At 40.8% G+C, this 20082-nt stretch overlaps 1 protein-coding gene across 1 annotated transcript in view; it reads right to left on the bottom strand.

Annotated features, from left to right (window-relative positions):
• VPS50 (VPS50 subunit of EARP/GARPII complex) overlaps window positions 1-20082 on the bottom strand; it is a 620793-nt gene that overhangs the window by 514664 nt on the left and 86047 nt on the right. The window contains 2 exon segments of the mRNA XM_029588894.1: window positions 406-477; window positions 4270-4392. Of these exon segments, the coding sequence (XP_029444754.1) occupies window positions 406-477; window positions 4270-4392 (195 nt within the window).

Genomic DNA, 20082 nt, shown 5'->3' with positions numbered 1-20082 from the left:
TGATTTTCTGTCTCACCCTACTTAGTGTGCAAATGTCATAATTTGGGGATAGGGTGCTTCATTTAGTTATTGTCCTAGCCATAGTATATGTGAGTTTGGCTTGGTTGCTGGAAAACCACAAATGATACAACATCCTTCAGTGCTTTTTCTTTCTCACAAATTATTATGCCATCTGATCATCCCAGTTTAGCTATCTTTAAAATTCAATTAGATTACAAAAATCCAATTAGACACACATAATTTTTCAATGTTACTACATTTCAGATTAACATGGCATATGAAGAACAAATTTGTGGGTGTCTCAGAAACATATATTATAACATCTCTGAAGTATTCTTACATTGCCCTAATGAAAAGGTATTACCCTGATTCTTTGTAGGTTGTGATATGACAGATTCTACTTACGGCAGCTTGTTGTTGTTTTAGTCTGTCTCTATTCTGTTCCAGTTCTTGTAGACTAAGAACAGGAGGAAGCTTCTGTATATAGAAATAAAGCCATATTGAAAAATAAAATAATTGTATTTGACAGTTACAACTTGACAACTAAATTTACTGACATTAAGAAAAAATGTGCTCAAATTTTGCAATCAATAACAAATGTAATAAAATAGGTAAAAACCCAAGCAAACTATATAAGTTATATGGCATATTATGTGGCTACTTAATTACATAACTATGATTACATGTGCAAAAGCAATTTACAATGTGTAAAGCAAATACAAAAATAGGACTACCATCCTGCTTGTCCTGTGAGAACAAAAATAGCATTTCCTTATCTGCAATAAACCTAATGATATTTCATAAATATTTTGCCAAAACTAATTGATATTCCAGGGGTAGTAATTCTAGTCCTGGAGTGCCACAAACAGGTCTGGTTGTCAGGACATCCATAAAATGAAGTTACTTACCTATAAACAGAGGTTTTCCAATGGATATCGGTCCTCATACATGGGTGACATCATCAAATGGAGAACGACATGGGACTCTGACTTCAAAGCTTCTTGAAACTTTGAGAATGCCACATTGGGTGGGCATGTGCAGCCCATGATAAAGCTAAGACTTGGGAAAACCAATTTGAGGAGAGGCAGGATGGTTTTGTGAGGACTGACATATTGCTCTCTATCGGAGAACCCGTTACAGGTAAGTAACTTCACCTTCTCCGAGGACAAGCAGGATGGGGTCTCCCAAGCTACAAGCCGTCTCAAACAAAAAGATAAAGGGAAAAACCAAACAGTGCCAACAGGCAATATTGTTTTGGGTGATGACAGGCCAAGCTAACATTTTATGTTTTTTGTTTGTTTGTTTTATGACAGTCTGAACCAAATTAACAGGCCCTAGGAGGGAATGAGTTGGGTTCTACACCCAAAAGAGACACCTAGGGCAGGCTGCTCAATACTTACTGTTGCATCTAGAGTCCTTCTGCAAACAGTAGTGAGATGTGAGCGTGTGGAAAAATCCCACACCTCAATTTTACTATCAACACAGTCATGGCTCCAACACTAAGTACTGACATGTACCACCAAACCCAGGTCTTCCTGGGCATAACTAAAGGGGCGCAATTCACTAGTCAAAAGAAAGAATTCTTGGCTACAATAATTTCAGGTTTATTAGTGTCAAAGAAACTAAAGTTGGATGGACTATCTGAGGGCTTCAGGCTATTCCAGATAGAAGGCTACAGATCACCTGTAGCCCGAATTGCAATGTCAGTTCACCTTTGTGATCTTAGACACAACCACAAGTGAAAACGAAGGAACATGAGTAGAACTATTGTATTGCAAAAACTTAGTGGAAAATGGAAAGTCATTAGACTGAAGCTCATTGACTCTGCATGCCAAGTGACTACCACCAACAATTATGAACTTCCAGAAGAAGTACTTCCATCTATAAAAGCCCAGTGGCTGAAAATGAGCTTTTAATAACTGGATGAACAACACATTGAGATTTCATAACATAGTGGGAAGCTGACAGGGACTTCAAAGGAAGCCAATCACACATAGAAAAGCCTACAACTAAAGGCTGTACAAAGATGGATTTATTTTCTACATGGTGGAAGAAAGTATCAATTTCACCTTAACTGCATCGGACATCAAACTAATGCTGAGAAATATAAATAATACTCAGGTGTTTTTTTTTGTGAAAACAGGAGAAAGGATATAGGGCCTCTCTCTCAAACTATTCATAAAACTTTGCCATACCACACCATAGGATTTCCTCTTGAAATCCTTTTTGGATGCCAGAGGAATTCAAGATATGTCACTGGCAGATTCAGGGGTTGCAGGATACCTTCTCCACATCTAGGCTAAGAGGCTTAAAGAAAAATAATGAGAAGAGACCGAGTTCAAGTCCGTGCTGTGCAAAGACAAAAAATGAGTGAGGAAGCTACTAGGCAGCTCCTGCACATGTCTCAGTAGAGTTCAAAGTTTTACCAGCTACAGAGATGAGTCCATTCAATGCCACCAGATGATACCACCCACATGTAATGGCCAATTCAGCCTTGCTAGCGACAGAAAAAAAAAAACCATACAAAAGAACAGACAAATACATAAACAATCTCCAAACAAAAGAAATATACCTGCCAGAGTCATTATTAAACTGCTCTAATTAGCCCTAAACGTTATCAAAGGGATGAAACATCCAAAAATCGCCAATGGTCTATGCAAAAGCTTGCTGAAAAAGATGTCTTAAGCAATTTCTGGAACATTTTTGGGCATAAGACAAAGATATTCAGACAAAGAGTTCCAAAAAATTGATCCTGCTATAAAAAAAAAAAGCTCTTTGATAAGTCTCCACAAGATGTGCATGATGAAGTGAAGGAACATCCAGAATACCTCTTTGTGAGGACAATAAGTACATGCATAGGATTATAAACATTCAACACTGCATTCATCCATGAGAAGCTGTTTTCACTTAACATCTTGTGTGTTAATATGGTGATCTTATATTTAATTTGCCATTCAACTGGGAGCCAATGTAACAGGCAAAATTGGAATGCTTGCACTCACAGGCCCTTGTCTGGAGATGTTCCAGAAAGCCGAGTTTTGTAAAATTTGTAGTTCTTTTAAAGCAATAGCTGGCATCCCTATGTAGATTGAGTTACAATAATCCATACTGGAGAACAATAAGGCTTGAAGGGCAGATTGAAATTCCATCAAGTTTAATAAGGACTTGAGCTTGCGCAATACTCACAGATTAAAGAACTCCACTCTGATAACAACTTTTACATGGTAATGGATCATTAGGTTTGGATCTAGAATGACCCCAGGCATTAAAAGTGAGATTACAGAAAAATTACTTGAATTTAGGAAGCTTGTGAAAGACATGGCTATTTCCTCAGGTTTTTAACTGATTTTATAGAGCCGATTTTATAGTTTATTGGAAATTAAGATTAGGTAGGCTCTTTTAGTTCTATTTTTTTGTATTGCTTTTGAATTTTATGTGTTTTATGTTACATCTGTTTTCTGAATTTTGTTGGCTTAATAGATGATTTGTATTGTGTATCATTTTGATTTTATGGAAAAACAATATATTAAATAAGACCTTATCTTCTTTTATATGCATTAAAAGAACCACTAGATTTATTCCTAGGACCTGTAAATAAACTCTGTGATAAAAAATGACTTACATTTTCTCTTCTTCAAAAAGTAATCAAAGATTCATCACTAATAATAATTTTCAAACTGGATCCATGTTCAAATTGCCTCCTTTTATATACTTCTAACTTGTTCCTTTTGTTTCTTGTCTGTAATAATCCTAACTGTATCTCTCTCATTTTAACCCTCCTATGTGCTATTAATTCATTCTCTCTACTACAATTATATGCAAGATTCTGTCTTTAGCTGATTATCCACAGCTTAAAAATCTATTAGCGATTTGAAAGACTGCATCACTAAAATCTTCTTGTGGCGGATCATTTCTGCTGTTCTTAAAGAATAGGCAAATTCCATGGCATCATGTGGTGGTCGGTTTCACTTCTGGTTCTACTCACCATTGCAGTTTCATGAGACTAAAGTATGATTTTTAGGACAACAGTTTATGTGAATACTATGGTGCTGATGTACGTGGGGACATTTACTTACACTACAGTGAGGACACATTTTTATAAAACATGTTTGGTCAAATGTACTAAGCATTTTTCCACCATGGACACAAAATGGGAAAGTCCTCTCATACAACAAGCCCTGTAAACCAAATGGGTTACCAAAAAAAAAAAAAAAAAAAGAGACTCAAATTTATTTCACAAGAAAATATTTAATTTGATGTCATTCTCACCTCCAGTTCATATTTGACCATATCAAAGGAGTCATTGGAAAAATATACTTCATCAATGCTGTTAATGATTTCTTGTTCCGCCTGAGGATCGGTGGGCTGCTCTCGGAGTTCTCGCAGCTCCTCCTTTACACACAAAAATAAATTTGAAAAAATAAATTAAAGTTACATGTGTTTTATAACAGAATATACTTTGAGCTACACAGCACATTTTCCCAACCATATACGGTCTTCTTAGGCAACCGAACCACAACACTGGAAACCAACAGATTCCAAAATCACTTGAGACTTGTGGTAGAACTTTCCCACCCAATCTAGCATTTCTCCATATGTTTATGTCTCTGGTACCTACAATTACCAAAGCATGACAAAATCCCCAAATTTTAAGTTTCTTTTCATGATACACTTTTAAATGTCGTCCTACATATACCTCCTCTTAGGGCCTTATTTGCCAAACGTATCGCACGCGAAATGTCCCTTTTTGAGTGCGATACCAAAATGGGGGCAGAGTCGGCCCCGGAAGAGGAGGAGTCGGGGCGTCACCGGGGCCGACTCCGTGACGATGGTGCGCACAGCGAAAAGGTAAGTGCCTTTTCGCTGCCTATTTCACTCCCAATAGCTACACTTCCTATGGTGGCGCTATTGGTGCGAAACCAGCAGCGATCGCACCACGACGGTGCGATCGCTGCCGGCTAGTGCAGGCCCGTCCCCCGTTTCGGCCCCCCGCCCCTCATCTTCTAAAGTATCACAGGCCTGCGATACTTTAGAAAATGAGGCCCTTAGTCATTCAGCAAAACGAAGAAAAGTAATTTAAAATTAAACAAGTAAGGAAAAAAAAACCTAAATTAGAACTAGAGAAAAACACACTTTTCACCCTTCAATCCACAGCTTTCAGCACAGTGGAGCAGCAATAGTCAGGGTCATTCATCAAAATGCGTTATGGCATAACGCATGCGGTTTTTTTTTTTGGTTTGTTTTATCACATAGTGAGATGCATACGCAAATTTTTAAATTGTAGTCAAAGGGGAGGAGTTTGGGTGGGGTTTATGAAAATGAGAGACGTTTAACATTGCATGCGACAGCATAACGCACATTATCACGCCAGAAATAACTACACCTTTTTTCCTGGCGCTAAGGTATGCGATATGCCCGAAACGCATACCTTTATCACAAATCCCGTTTTGGGCAGAAGAGGAGAGAGGTGGAGTAGAGTAAAGTAGAGCAGATTAAATTAGAGTGGCGTGAGCACCTCTGGGATGGCCCATGTATTAGTCAACTATTTATACCACTGTAGGAAAGTCAACTAGTAACTTGAGGTAAGGTTTTGGTAGTGGTCTAGGGTTTTGGGGCCAGTTTTACATCCACAGTGAATCGTACGAACAGCACAGTTCACATCAGCGAACATTTGATGTGATATGGAATGAGGGAAGGTATACAAAGATGAGATTTCTACAGTGTACTCTCGCCCTAGGTTGATAGCACCTAGGTAGAGAGTCATCAAGCTAGGGCAACAGTATATTGTAGAAATCTCATCTTTGTGTACCACCAAAACCTCACCTCGAATTACTAGTTGACCCTCCTACAGTGATATAAATAGTTGACTTATATGAGAGGCTTATAAAGAGCCTTGCTCTCTCTCGCTTTCTCCAGGAACAGCCCAAAACAAGGAAATGTTAAAATTTATAATGTGGTAGGCAGTGTTTTGCATTTAAACCTTCCCTAGGGCACAAAAATAACTTGTCACAGCTCTGTTCATATTCAAAACTTAAATTGATCCTTCATGAAATTGTCTTTTCATTAAATAAGCCCTGTGGGGATATGGAAATACCTATAGTACTTGAATGTAATCTGCTCTGATGTACACTATGAAGTGCCAGAAAAGCGGAATATAAAAAATCTAAATAAATTAATAAATACCATTTTAGAATGAGCTGGGTTAAAGAAGGCTACTTATAAGAAATGTTTTTAATATAAAATCCTTTTTAAGCAAACTGCTCAGACAGCTGTATAACAAAACACTGAAAAGAACTGACACAAGCTAAAATTACAGTAACTCAATTCCTGAAAATGCAACCATATGAATCCATTCACTCTTTGAAAGCCCTGCTGCTGTAATATAATGCCCATTTCTAACCAAAAGAGTACTTCTTAATGAGCAAAAGATTCAAACAATAGGTTCTGCAACATTATGACCTTGTTTTTATTTTCACTGTAAGTTTGATATAGGACATAAAAAAAGCTGGTTGGCACATGACCTCACAGGAAGGGGGGGGGGCATTCAGGCTATTGGTCCAAAGCAGCTAGCTCACTGGAAAAACTGATCTATGATAACCTGGATTTCCAACAGTAAGTGAGCTACTAGTGCATAATCTTCTGCAAACAAGACCCTGACCAAAGATTCCACCACCTTAAAATAAGCTTGAAGATATCTCAGGTTCAACAATCCTTCATGATTGGATGTAAACTCCCTAACCCTGTCCTGGAGGGCATCCAGGAGCGCCATGGAAAAGATAACAGAGAAAAGTATTGGCATCAGTACACAGCCTTGTTTTGTGCTATTTGAGACTGAAAGGGATACGAGAACCCCCACACCTTGGACAGTATCCTTTCATGGAAAGATTGAATGATAGAAACAAACTTCTCTGGGCAGCCAAGTTTCTGGAGGACTTCCACAGGCTATTGCAACTGACGGCATCAAAGGCTTTTGTCATGTTTAAGATCTATATATAGATCTCGATTTTGCTCAAGGAACTTTTCTTGAGTCTGCCTGGTCAAGAGCACCATGTCTATGATCCATCAGCCAGATCCAGATCTACACTGCGATTCTGGAAAGATGCTATCCACAAGTTGTTCCATTTTATTGAAAATTACTCTTGACGGCATTTCTCAGCAATAGAAAGCAGATATCTTTAACTGTTCATCTTCCTATTTATTCCTATCCAACAAAACTTTAAGTTGGTTCTCTTCCTATCTCCATAATCGTATCTACATGGTAAAGGTGGGCCAGGTAACTTCAGATAAGATACACTCTGACGTTCCTCAGGGATCGTCCTTATCTGCCACGCTGTTCAATTTTAATATGTTACCACTTTGTAAACTACTTGCCGCCCTAGGGATTTCATATTACCTATATGCAGATATTATGCAGTTACTTATTCCAGTGAAGGACATGATTAATTTAAGGGCACTTTCAATCAATGTGTATGTGTCATCCATACAACAACTGTTATTCCATATGAAATTAAAACTGAATCACCAAAAGACTGAAATACTCTTAATTAGTAATAAGATTGATGCTAACTTGCCCATGTTTATAACATTGATTCAATTGATATTACCTTAATAAGCTCGGCCCATGACTTTGACATAATTATCAATAGTGAGCTGAGTATAAAAAATAAATATGATAATAAAAGGTGGTTTAAAAAGCAACATATTTTTTAAAAATTGAAACTTCTACTTAATCCTGACGATATTAGGACTGTCCTGCAAGCATTGATTTTTTCTAAACTTGACTACTGTAACACTTTACTCTTAGGCATACCCAATAATACTCTAAGACCACTTCAGTGTTGCGCGGAGTGGTGGACACCTGGACCGAGGCGAGGTTCGTGCCACCTATAGGAGAGGAACTCCTATAGGTCCTCATCATCGGGAGGCAGATACAGGTGGTGGAGACCCAACTGGACCTTCATCTATACCAGCCCTCGCTCCCCGCAGGTTAAGCCCTTGGGTGCCGGGGCCAGCAGGACTTAGGAGCGGGTCTCCGGACGAAGACTATCTTGAAAGCGAGGTTGGACATAGCAGAGGTCGGGGCCAGCAGCTAGCAAGAGAGATGTTGAGCAGGCAAGAGGTCAGGGCAGGCAGCAGACTACACAGAATCCAGGGACGAGCCGAGTCGAGAACCAGAAGAGCAAGCTGAGGAGACGAGGAGCTGGAACAGGAACATGGAGCAGGACCAGGAACACATGGAGCAGGAACAGGGACACGCGGCGCAACCAGCAGCTCAGAGCAGAGCGGGACCTGTTGCCAAGGCAAGGGGAAAATGGCAAGGCAGGGTATATATACCTGCCCTGCCCCACGTCATCTCTGCGGGCCACGGGGACCTCCTCACTGTTGGCCCTTTAAATGGAGGCGGAGTCTCGTGCGCTAAGGAACCCGGCAGCATTGGCGTCAGGTTGCGGTGCGATTAGAGGCGGGCCGCAGCGGCAGGAACCGTCGACGGGAGCCGGGGAAGAACGGGACAGGCGCGTATCCTCGGCCCCCTAAGGTGAGGAGACCCAGCTGCGTGGGCCCACAGCCAGGGCACCTAACATTCAGTTATTGCAAAATGCAGCAGCCAGAGTTTTGTCAGGTGTAAGAAAATTTGATCATATTACCCCCAACTCTTATAAATTTGCAATGGCTCCCAGTAAAATATAGGATTGAACACAAGATCCTTTGCTTGATTCATAAATCAATATTTAATGATGAAATGAAATGGGTAAATGCCTCCCTTCATTTTTACACGTCGCAATGTAATCTAAGATCAGCAAACATAGGTCTGCTTTCTATTCCAACGGTTAAAACTGCACATCTGAATAAAGTAAGGGAAAGAGCCTTATCAGTTGCTGGTCCTATTCTCTGGAACTCAATTTCAACTGAGTTAAGATTAGAGACGAATTTTAAAAAATGTAAAAGAGATTTAAAAACCTGGTTGTCTAGCCAAGCTTTCAGAAATGAGTTAGCTATATAATAGTTGAACAGTATCTAATGAATCAGACTTTCTTTTATTTTAATCTTATACGATTGTTTATTTTAGGTTTATTTTTAACCTGAATTTTGATCCTAATTTTAGTTTTATTTTAATTTTTATATTTGAACTGGATTTCCATTTTATTGTTTTATTTACTGTAAAATGTTATTTGATGTAATTTCTGAATTTATATGTTGTATACTGTTTTAAGTGACTTTTATTTATATGCTGTAAACTGGTATGAATGATATACAGAATATCAGTATTCAAAATAATATAAATAAATAAATAAGCAAAGAATCATAAAGGTTCTAACAGATAAGTACCAGGTCTTGCTGTACTCTAGTTCATAAACTGCTATTAATCAATAGGGTTAGCTGACTGAGGTTCAGGGAGGGAAAAATATTTAGAAAACTTGGGCATCAGTCAAAACATTTTAGAACCTACAGCAAAACTCTTTATTTTGTAACCTTTTTTGGCTCATTATTTTTGTCTATTTTTTAACTTTTTTTAAATGCTTTTTTTTGTTTGGTTTCTTGTTTTATCTATATTCAGATTTCTTTATTCATTTTTGCTCCATGTTTGTCTATTTTTTGTTCTTGCTTTCTTGCTTTTTCTTCCTTTGCGATTTTTGTTTTGGCTGTTTTGGGGTTTTGTTTTTTTTTTACTTACCTAGTTTTACTTTTTCTCTCCCTTATTGATTATCTTCCCCACTCCTTCCAGGATCTCTTCTGTGATGGCAGGAAGCAGACCTAAGCCACAGTCCCAACAGCACTGTTCAGACAGGCACAGGGATCCAAATTTTAGTCACTTGGAAATTTTCTACCCTGCTGAGGTTGTCTCTTAGTTGCACACCATAATTAGTAAAAGGGAACAACAAAAAGTGTATTTATTTTTTCACACAAATCTTTTATATTTTCAGTTTTTTACCCTTTTATTTATTTATATGATTTAATTTTTCAGGCACTTCAAAACTGCCTTGTATAAAGTTGCTTCTCACCTTCTTCTTGCTACCTCCTTTCCCAGGGTGAAAAAATATTTAACAAACTCGGGCAGCAGCCAAAAATTTTAGGAGCCACAGCAAAAGATTTCTGGGATTCCAAGAGCTGAAGGGAATGGCAGAACTTTGGTCAAAAATATAAGCACTGAGAAAGCAACACATTTTTGTGTAAAACAGGTTAATAAACAAAAAGAGATTGTTATGGTTCTTTAAGAACAGAAATGGTAAGAGCAAAAAGCTATACTAGTCTGAATATAAGAGGATGCTACATATAAAACACCCCCCCCCCCCTTATATTTGGATCAATATCATAAAAATAGAGATAAGCTAGCTTGGTTACCCAATGAAGACTTCTTTCTTGGTCTTTGGGAGCACATATGGTTAACATCATGTGAATCAGTGTGTCAAGGATTAGCAGGCTGGAGTCAGAGAGCATCCCAACAGAGGCAGTACAGGGCAAGACTGGAGCTCATCTAATTGGAGAAAATTCTTTTTCACTCAAAGCACAATTAAGCTCCGGAATTTGTTGCCAGAGGATGTGGTTAGTGCAATTAGTGTAGCTGGGTTTAAAGAAGGTTAAGTTCTTGGAGGAGAAGTCGATTAGCTGCTATTAATCAAGTTGACTTAGAAAATAGCCTCTGCTATTATTGGCATCAGTAGCATGGGATCTACTTAATGTTTGCCAGGTACTTGTAGCCTGGATTGGCCACTGTTGGAAACAGGATGCTGGGCTTGATGGACCCTTGGTCTGACCCAGTATGGCAATTTCTTATGTTCTTATGTAGAATCAGGATCCCTTTTGGGCAGTGGTCTTGGACTAGACTAGAGCATACTTGACACCGAAGCGCTGAATCAGGTTCTCTGGGGTACCAAAATGCTGAATCAGGTTCTCTGGGGTGCTGATGTACTGGACTAATATCTCTGGAAAATTGAAGGTCCGTGGCAGAAAACCTTTGGTGCTGAATGGTTGTGTCGGCATCTCTCCGGGGCTGGGCCGCTGGCTAGGGGCCTCTCCAAAGCTAGGCCACTGATTCACAGCCTCTCAGGTGCTGGGTGGCTGGCCCACATCTCTCAGGCACTGGGTGGCTGGGCCAGCATTTCCTGGTTGCTGGGTGGCTGGGCCCGCATCTCTTGGGTGGCTGAGCAATATCCCTCAGGCACTGGCTGGCTAAAACAGCATTTCTTTGGCACAGGCTGGCTGGGACAGCATCTCTCTGGTACAGGTTAACTGGAACTGCATCTCTCTGGCCATGGTTGTCTAGAACAGTGTCTTTCTGGCATTGGCTGGCACAGCCAAAATGGAATTCCTCAAGAAGAGGATCTGCTGAACTAGTTCTCTCCTGGAGTGGAGTAGATGGAATGGACTCTTCCTGGAACTGAGGCACCACTGAGACTGGCAGGGCTTCAGAAGAAATTACTATTCCCTCAGGCTGGGAAGATAAGATAGGATGTGCAGATGATGTTAAAAGTATTTTCATACGGGCCAATACAGTACAGTGCGCTCCGGTGGAGCGCACTGTTAGCCCGGGTTTGGCAGCATGTTTTCAATGTGCTAGCTTTACCCCTTAAACAGTAAGGGGTAGAGGAGGACCGGAAGGCTCATCTGCATACTGCTCCCAGCATCCCTCGGGAGAGGAGTCCAGAGGTCACCGCGAGCGATCCAGGGATTGACTTCCACAGCCCAGCTTCCAGAGGCCCCGCAAGGTTTGCAGTAGAGGAGGATCGGAAGCGCGCACCGTTAGGCGCGCGAATCTCAAATCCCTCTTTTGAATGAGTGAAGATTAATTCAACCGTGGTTTAAGAGGATTGGTAAGTATAGTTTTCAGAAATCTTTGGGTTTATAAAAGTTTGGTGAACGGTGAAATTAAGGGATATATTCTTTAGAGTTTTTGTGTGTCTGAAGTAATAAGCAAGCCAGAGATAGTTAATTCTAGTGTCTGTCTTTCCCACCCACTCAACACCTGATTTTTAGGCACAAGACACTTTCTCATTAAAAATCAATCAGGGTCTTATCTAAAACATAATATTGTACCAGCCCTTATTGAAAGTTTAATTATCCCCTTGTAGGACACTAGCTGATTAATTACTAAATTCACCTGTAAATTTAAAGTACTCTCATTCCAACTCCCTTATTATCCTAAACTTAACTAAGAACTCAATAAAACTAACATGAAGGCAGCAGTCCAGCAGCAAGAGGGGGGCTTTCCAGTCTTTTGCATTGAGTGTCACATGTATGATTTTTTACTCGCCGGTGAGAGATTGTATGTGTGCACTCGGTGCAAAGAGCTCCTGGCTCTCAGGGAACGAGTTCGATCTCTGGAGGCTAGAGTAGCAGACTTGGAAGAGCTGAGGGAGACAGAGAGGTACATTGACGAGACCTTCAGGGACATAGTAGCCAAGTCCCAAATCCATTCTGGCAGCCCCAGTGCTGCCTTGGATCAGAAAGGTCTCCCAGTAGGAGAACATCACCCTGGTGTAGCAGGAAGTGATCCTGTAGCAAGGACCTGCTCTCCAGGTGATGTATTGTCCTCTCGCACTGAGGACAAATCTCCCAGGGCTACTGCCCAGGAGGGAAGGGTTAGGCCGGCCATCATAGTTGGTGATTCAATTATTAGAAATGTAGATAGCAGGGTGGCTGGTGGACGTGAGGACTGCCTGGTAACTTGCCTGCCTGGTGCGAAGGTGGCAGACCTCACGCGTCACCTAGATAGGATTATAGACAGTGCTGGGGAGGAGCCGGCTGTCGTGGTACATGTGGGCACCAACGACATAGGAAAATGTGGGAGAGAGGTTCTGGAAGCCAAATTTAGGATTTTAGGTAGGAAGCTGAAATCCAGAACCTCCAGGGTGGCATTCTCTGAAATGCTTCCTGTTCCACGTGCAGGTCCCCAAAGGCAGGCAGAGCTCCAGAGTTTCAATGCGTGGATGAGACGATGGTGCAGGGAAGAGGGATTCAGCTTTGTAAGGAACTGGGGAAACTTTTGGGGAAAGGGGAGACTTTTCCGAAAGGACGGGCTCCACCTTAACCAGTGTGGAACCAAGCTGCTGGCACTAACTTTCAAAAAGGAGATAGAGCAGCTTTTAAACTAGAACAAGGAGGAAAGCCGACAGTCACTCAGCAGTGCATGGTTCGGAGAAATGTATCCTTGAAGGATACTAATGAAACAGGAGAGTTAGGGCATCCCAACAGAAAGGTTCCATCAAAAGCAAACATAGTTCATATGCCTATATGTAAAAAATCACCAAAGCTAATGATTACCGAATTATCCCAAACAACTGAAAAGCAGGTTGTTAAAACAAGCAAAAACCACACTTTGAAATGTCTGTATGCCAATGCCAGAAGTCTAAGAAGTAAGATGGGAGAGTTAGAGTGTTTAGCAGCAAATGAGTAGATTGACATAATTGGCATCACAGAGACTTGGTGGAAGGAGGATAACCAATGGGACAGTGCTATATCAGGGTACAAATTATATCGCAATGATAGGGAGGATCAACTTGGTGAGGGTGTGGCACTTTATGTCCGGGAGGGTATAGAGTCCAACAGGATAAAGATCATACAAGAGAGTAAATACTCAGTAGAATCTATATGGGTAGAAATCCCATGTGTGTTGGGTAAGAGTATAGTGATAGGAGTATACTACCGTCCACCTGTACAAAATGGTCAGACAGATGATGAAATGCTAAGAGAAATCAGGGAAGCAAACCAATTTGGCAGTGCAATAATAATGGGAGATTTCAATTACCCCAATATTGACTGGGTAAATGTAACATCAGGACTTGCTAGAGACAAAGTTCCTGGATGTAATAGATGACTGCTTCATGGAGCAATTGGTTCAGGAACCTACAAGAGAGGGAGCTATTTTAGATTTAATTCTTAGTGGAACGCAAGATTTGGTGAAAGAAGTAACAGTGGTGGGGCCACTTGGCAACAGTGATCATAACATGATCAAATTTAAACTAATAACTGGAAGGGGGACAATAAGTAAATCTGCAGCTCTAACACTAAATTTTAAAAAGGGAAACTTTGATAAAATGAGGAAAATAGTTAGAAAGAAACTGAAAGGTGCAGTTGCAAAGGTTAAAAGTGTTCAACAGGCTTGGACATTGTTTAAAAATACAATCCTAGAGGCGCAGTCCATATGTATTCCGCGCATTAAGAAAGGTGGAAGGAAGGCAAAACGATTACCATCATGGTTAAAAGGTGAGGTGAAAGAGGCTATTTTAGCCAAAAAAACATCCTTCAAAAATTGGAAGAAGGATCCATCTGAAGAAAATAGGATAAAACATAAGCATTGTCAAGGTAAGTGTAAAACATTGATAAGACAGGCGAAGAGAGAATTTAAAATGACGTTGGCCATAGAGGCAAAAACTCATAATAAAAACTTTTTTAAATATATCCAAAGCAAGAAACCTGTGAGGGAGTGGGTTGGACCATTAGATGACAGAGGGGTTAAAGGGGCTCTTAGGGAAGATAAGGCCATTGCAGAAAGACTAAATGAATTCTTTGCCTCCGTGTTTACTAATGAGGATGTTGGGGAGATACCAGTTCCGGAGATGGTTTTCAGGGGTGATGACTCAGACGAACTGAACGAAATCACTGTGAACCTGGAAGATGTAGTAGGCCAGATTGACAAACTAAAGAGTAGCAAATCACCTGGACCGGATGGTATGCATCCTAGGGTCCTGAAGGAACTCAAAAATGAAATACTGATCTATTAGTTAAAATTTGTAACCTATCATTAAAATCATCCATTGTACCTGAAGACTGAAGGGTGGCCAATGTAACCCCAATATTTAAAAAAGGCTCCAGGGGCGATCCGGGTAATTATAGACCAGTGAGCCTGACTTCAGTGCCGGGAAAAATAGTGGAAACTATTCTCAAGATCAAAATTGTAGAGCATATAGAAAGACATGATTTAATGGGACACAGTCAACATGGATTTACCCAAGGGAAGTCTTGCCTAACAAATCTGCTTCATTTTTTTGAAGGGGTTAATAAACATGTGGATAAAGGTGAACCGGTAGATGTAGTGTATTTGGATTTTCAGAAGGCGTTTGACAAAGTCCCTCATGAGAGGCTTCTATGAAAACTAAAAAGTCATGGGATAGGAGGCGATGTCCTTTCGTGGATTACAAACTGGTTAAAAGACAGGAAACAGAGAGTAGGATTAAATGGTCAATATTCTCAGTGGAAAAGGGTAAACGGTGGAGTACCTCAGGGATCTGTATTGGGACCGGTGCTTTTCAATATATATATAAATGATCTGGAAAGGAATACGACGAGTGAGGTTATCAAATTTGCGGATGATACAAAATTATTCAGAGTAGTTAAATCACAGGCAGACTGTGATACATTACAGGAGGACCTTGCAAGACTGGAAGATTGGGCATCCAAATGGCAGATGAAATTTAATGTGGACAAGTGCAAGGTGATGCACATAGGGAAAAATAACCCTTGCTGTAGTTACACGATGTTAGGTTCCATGTTAGGAGCTACCACCCAGGAAAAAGATCTAGGCATCATAGTGGATAATACTTTAAAATCGTCGGCTCAGTGTGCTGCAGCAGTCAAAAAAGCAAATAGAATGTTAGGAATTATTAGGAAGGGAATGGTTAATAGAACGGAAAATGTCATAATGCCTCTGTATCGCTCCATGGTGAGACCGCACCTTGAATACTGTGTACAATTCTGGTCGCCGCATCTCAAAAAAGATATAGTTGCGATGGAGAAGGTACAGAGAAGGGCAACCAAAATGATAAAGGGGATGGAACAGCTCCCCTATAAGGAAAGGCTGAAGAGGTTAGGGCTGTTCAGCTTGGAGAAGAGACGGCTGAGGGGGGATATGATAGAGGTCTTTAAGATCATGAGAGGTCTTGAACGAGTAGATGTGACTCGGTTATTTACACTTTCGAATAATAGAAGGACTAGGGGGCATTCCATGAAGTTAGCAAGTAACACATTTAAGACTAATCGGAGAAAATTCTTTTTCACTCAACGCACAATAAAGCTCTGGAATTGGTTGCCAAAGAAGGTAGTTAGTGCAGTTAGTGTAGCTGGGTTCAAAAAAGGTTTGGATAAGTTCTTGGAGGAGAAGTCCATTAATGGCTATTAATCAATTATACTTAGGGAATAGCCACTGCTATTAATTGCATCAGTAGCATGGGTTCTTCTTAGTGTTTGGGTAATTGCCAGGTTTTTGTGGCCTGGTTTTTGGCCTCTGTTGGAAACAGGATGCTGGGCTTGATGGACCCTTGGTCTGTCCCAGCATGGCAATTTCTTATGTTCTTATGTTCTTAATAATGCGTCGAAAATGCGTGGCCAACCCACCCGAAACTAATAGCGCCCGCAACATGCAAATGCATGTTGATGGCCCTATTAGTTATTCCCGTGCGATCCAGAAAGCAAAATGTGCAGCAAAGCCGCACATCTTACTTTCAAAAATTAACGCCTGCCCAAAGGCTGGCGTTAATTTCTGCTGGTGCTGGGGAAGTGTACAGAAAAGCAGAAAAAACTGCTTTTCTGTACACCCTCTGATTTAATATCATAGCGATATTAAGTCGGAGGCCCCAAAAATTAAAAAAAAAAAATTTTAAATCGGCCCTTGGTCCGCGGGTCGGAAGACAGATGCTCAATTATGCCGGCATCCATTTTCCGAACCCATGGCTGTCAGCGGGTTTGAGAACTGATGCCAGCAAAATTGAGCTTTGGCTGTCAAAACCCGCTGATAGCTGCCGCTCCTGTCAAAAAGGAGGCGCTAGAGTCCCTAGCGCCTCTTTTTACTGTGGGCCCTAATTTGCATAGGCCACCCTCCTGAATCGCACACCCAGGAGAGTGGCCTGTGCGGGCGCTCACCGGCTCTCCCACGCGTTTTTCTGTATCGGCCTGATAGTGATTAATGACTGAACAGAAGTACAGGACTTCCGTGAAAGCAGTACTGTAGGTGTGGTGGGAATAGGACTGGTGTTAGTTTCTGAATCTTGTATACTCAGGAGAGATCCAGAGAAGGCCAGTATAGGAAAGGCACACACTGCATTCCTATGAGTCAGCGCTGATCTAGTTAGCAGTTTGTTACCTGCACATGATGTCTGCTAAATTCTCAGGACTGAATCAACTAGCTCTGTTTCAAAATTTCTACCGTCTGAGAACGGCAGAAAAACCGAAGAACTGCTGCAAACAGAAACAGAATTTGCCCTTGCTAGTAAGGGATTTAAATTAAGCTGGCAAGTTGTAATTGAATTACCTTTGCTTTTCAAGAAAGATGTGCTGGGTATAAAAGCAGAATTAACCTTTACGGGTGTTGGTTTTAATTCTCTGTGGCTGGATTTACCTGTTCTGAGTGTATATGATTTTCAAGGGAGCTTCCATATTAGGTTGCATGCTGGCAGACACTGGTGTTCATGGCTTGGAAGGCATTTTTAAAAACCCCACATCTAAAGCAGGTCTGTGTGAAGTAAGAGCTAGCATACTGACCATTTTTGCATCTCCAGCTGTCTGGATTAAGGAAATGATATTGGTAGCACTCAGTGAAGGTTGGAGGACTCCAAACTTGGCAAACAGGGTAGACAAAACAAGGCCACAGAATTTAGAATGACTTCAGTTGGTGGGGCAGGAACCCAATTGTTAACATCTATAGCAGAATGATTTAAATCTGTACAGAATTCACTAGGTTGACAGGGAGCCCTGCACCCACTCCTATGGAAGTTGTTTGGCCTCTTCATTCTGTCAAGGATTGGCAGGCTGGGGTCAGGGAACAACCCTACAGAGGCAATACAGGAATGCAGGACAAGAATGGAGCTGGTCATGTGCCTAACCAACCTCCTACCCCCGCTGGTTGTACCCTTGGGTTCTGGGGGCCAGTAGGTTGTCCTCGGTAGAGCATCAGGGTGGCAAGATGAGGCAGGCTGGACAAGGCAGGGCAGGTTACAGAGCACAGGCTGAAGCTGGATACAGAGAGCAGGTTGGGGCTTAGACACAGATCACAGGCAAGGACAGGACTAGACAGGGACCGGACAGGGACAGGACAAGGACAAGACTGAAAAAAGATTGGGCAAGGACAGGACTACACAGGCAAGGGAAACAAGAAAGTCCAATAGGACATAAGGCTGGCAAGGTAATCCTAGTAAACCTGAAGGCTGCACAAGAAGACAAGTAGGCCCAGGAGGGCACAGGGCATGGCAGGGAGCCTGAAAGGACACAGAGCAAGGACAGAAGACCTGTAAAGGCCCAGAGCAAGATAAGAAGTCAAAAAGCAAGATAAGGGGGCCTGGGTAGGCCACAAGGCAAGGCAGGAAGTCTTGGTAGTCTACAAGGCAAGACAGAATAGCATAGAAAGAGTGGCCAGTTCAGAGAGCCAAGTTAACTCAATGAAGAAACACTGTTGCACTGGACAGGCTGAGTTAAGTAGGGCTGATGCTTGGGCATAGTATAAGCAGCAAAGATGTAACTGGCAAAGTAGTGAACCAGGCTCGCTGAAGACTCCTGGTGGAGTGAAGATTGTTCAGCAGGCGAAACTGTGACACACTGGCTCACAATATTTTTTAAATTTGTATTTACTAATATTCTATTGGGTGTGGCCCCTTTAAGAGCTGGGTTCTAGCAGCAGCAGGCCTTGGAGTCATGACCGTCCAATGTTTTATTTCTTTTTTCTCCTCTGTGCTCTATTGTGCTAAGAATGAGCGGCACATTAGCAGCAGCAAAGCTATGAATGCAGAGCTACATTGCTGGCTGGGGCGTGCAGAAGGACGTCAGGTCACACAAGCAACTACAGCATCAAGGTTGCTGCTGTGGATCATGCTAGGAAGCAACCACAGCACCAGAAGCAGCCAACTCTTCTCAAGTGATGAGAAGAGTCTAGCTTCTGTGGAGGATAGTGGCAGCGAAGGCACATTCCAACTGTAATATCAAAGTCCCAGAGTTATGATCTAAAAAGTCCTGACATGGGCCGTGTTTCGAAGATCAAATCTCTATCAGAGGATTATCATAAACTATAAAAGAGACGGGCCTTTAAAGAAATTCACACAAGATAAGTTGTTGAACTTTTTATTTGCAAATATCATTAAAAAAAAAAAACAACTTACAAAGGACTTGGACCAATGATTAAATATAAAGCAGGGAAGGTCTGATGGCCAGAAGTGCTTATTAATGACAGTCCTTCACCTACAATAATATACTGTTGTGTTCCTTTGTTGTTCTTATGGATTATATGCTATTTTAAAAAATCATGTCATATTTACGCCAATATAATACAAAATACAAAGGCAGAGTAAGACAGACAAAATTAATAGAACAATAAAGTGATGCAAGAAAGATGATAGATGAACAAAGGATAGTAAACTGTCCTATCAGTAAAATGAGGCAATTTTTTTTTTTTTTTTAAAGATATATGAGAGAGAGGCAGACATTGCAATCAGCACTTTTTACTAAAGTCTAACTACAACATCACACCTATCAATTCCTTCCTCTAATTTACTTATGGAGTTAGTGTTTTAGTGTGAGAAAATTTGCCATTTCCTCCCCATCTTGGCTACTGTCAGTGGTGCAATAGCACTGTAAAGCATAAGTTTAAAAAACTGAAAAACAGATAACTCATCAATAAAAATTTTCAAACATACTATCACCTGTTTTCTATACATATTTTGGAAATATTGCAAAGGAGGAGACATTTTAAGCTTTTGCCATTTCAGCAGAAAGCTCTAATTACTTTACTCCCACACAAACCAAAAGGTCTGAAACAGCAGATGTGACTAAGTAATTGGTCTTACTGAAATAAGTAATGGAAGCAACCTTGTATTAGAAGTGGAAGATGAACTGTACCTCATCTTGGAAAAATTCTGATTCAAAGGGCAGATAATAAACATTTCTTCCACCTTTTCATATACTTTTAGATCAACCAAGGAATCTTTTCTCTCTGTAATTTATTATTTTTTAAAGAATGAATAGCTTTATTAATGATTGCTTATGTTCTACCTCTCTCCTTTAGTGGCATGTTTAACAAACTGCACAAAAAATGAACCCAAAACAACCTATTGCTAAGGCAAGTCATATTAAAATGAATAAATCCCAGAATTGTATTTCTTTTCC

This window comes from Rhinatrema bivittatum, chromosome 2 (assembly GCF_901001135.1).
Source record: "Rhinatrema bivittatum chromosome 2, aRhiBiv1.1, whole genome shotgun sequence".
Taxonomy (NCBI): Eukaryota; Metazoa; Chordata; class Amphibia; order Gymnophiona; family Rhinatrematidae; genus Rhinatrema; species Rhinatrema bivittatum.
Note: the sequence above shows the minus strand (reverse complement) of the source record. Positions and strands in the feature narration are given on the sequence as shown.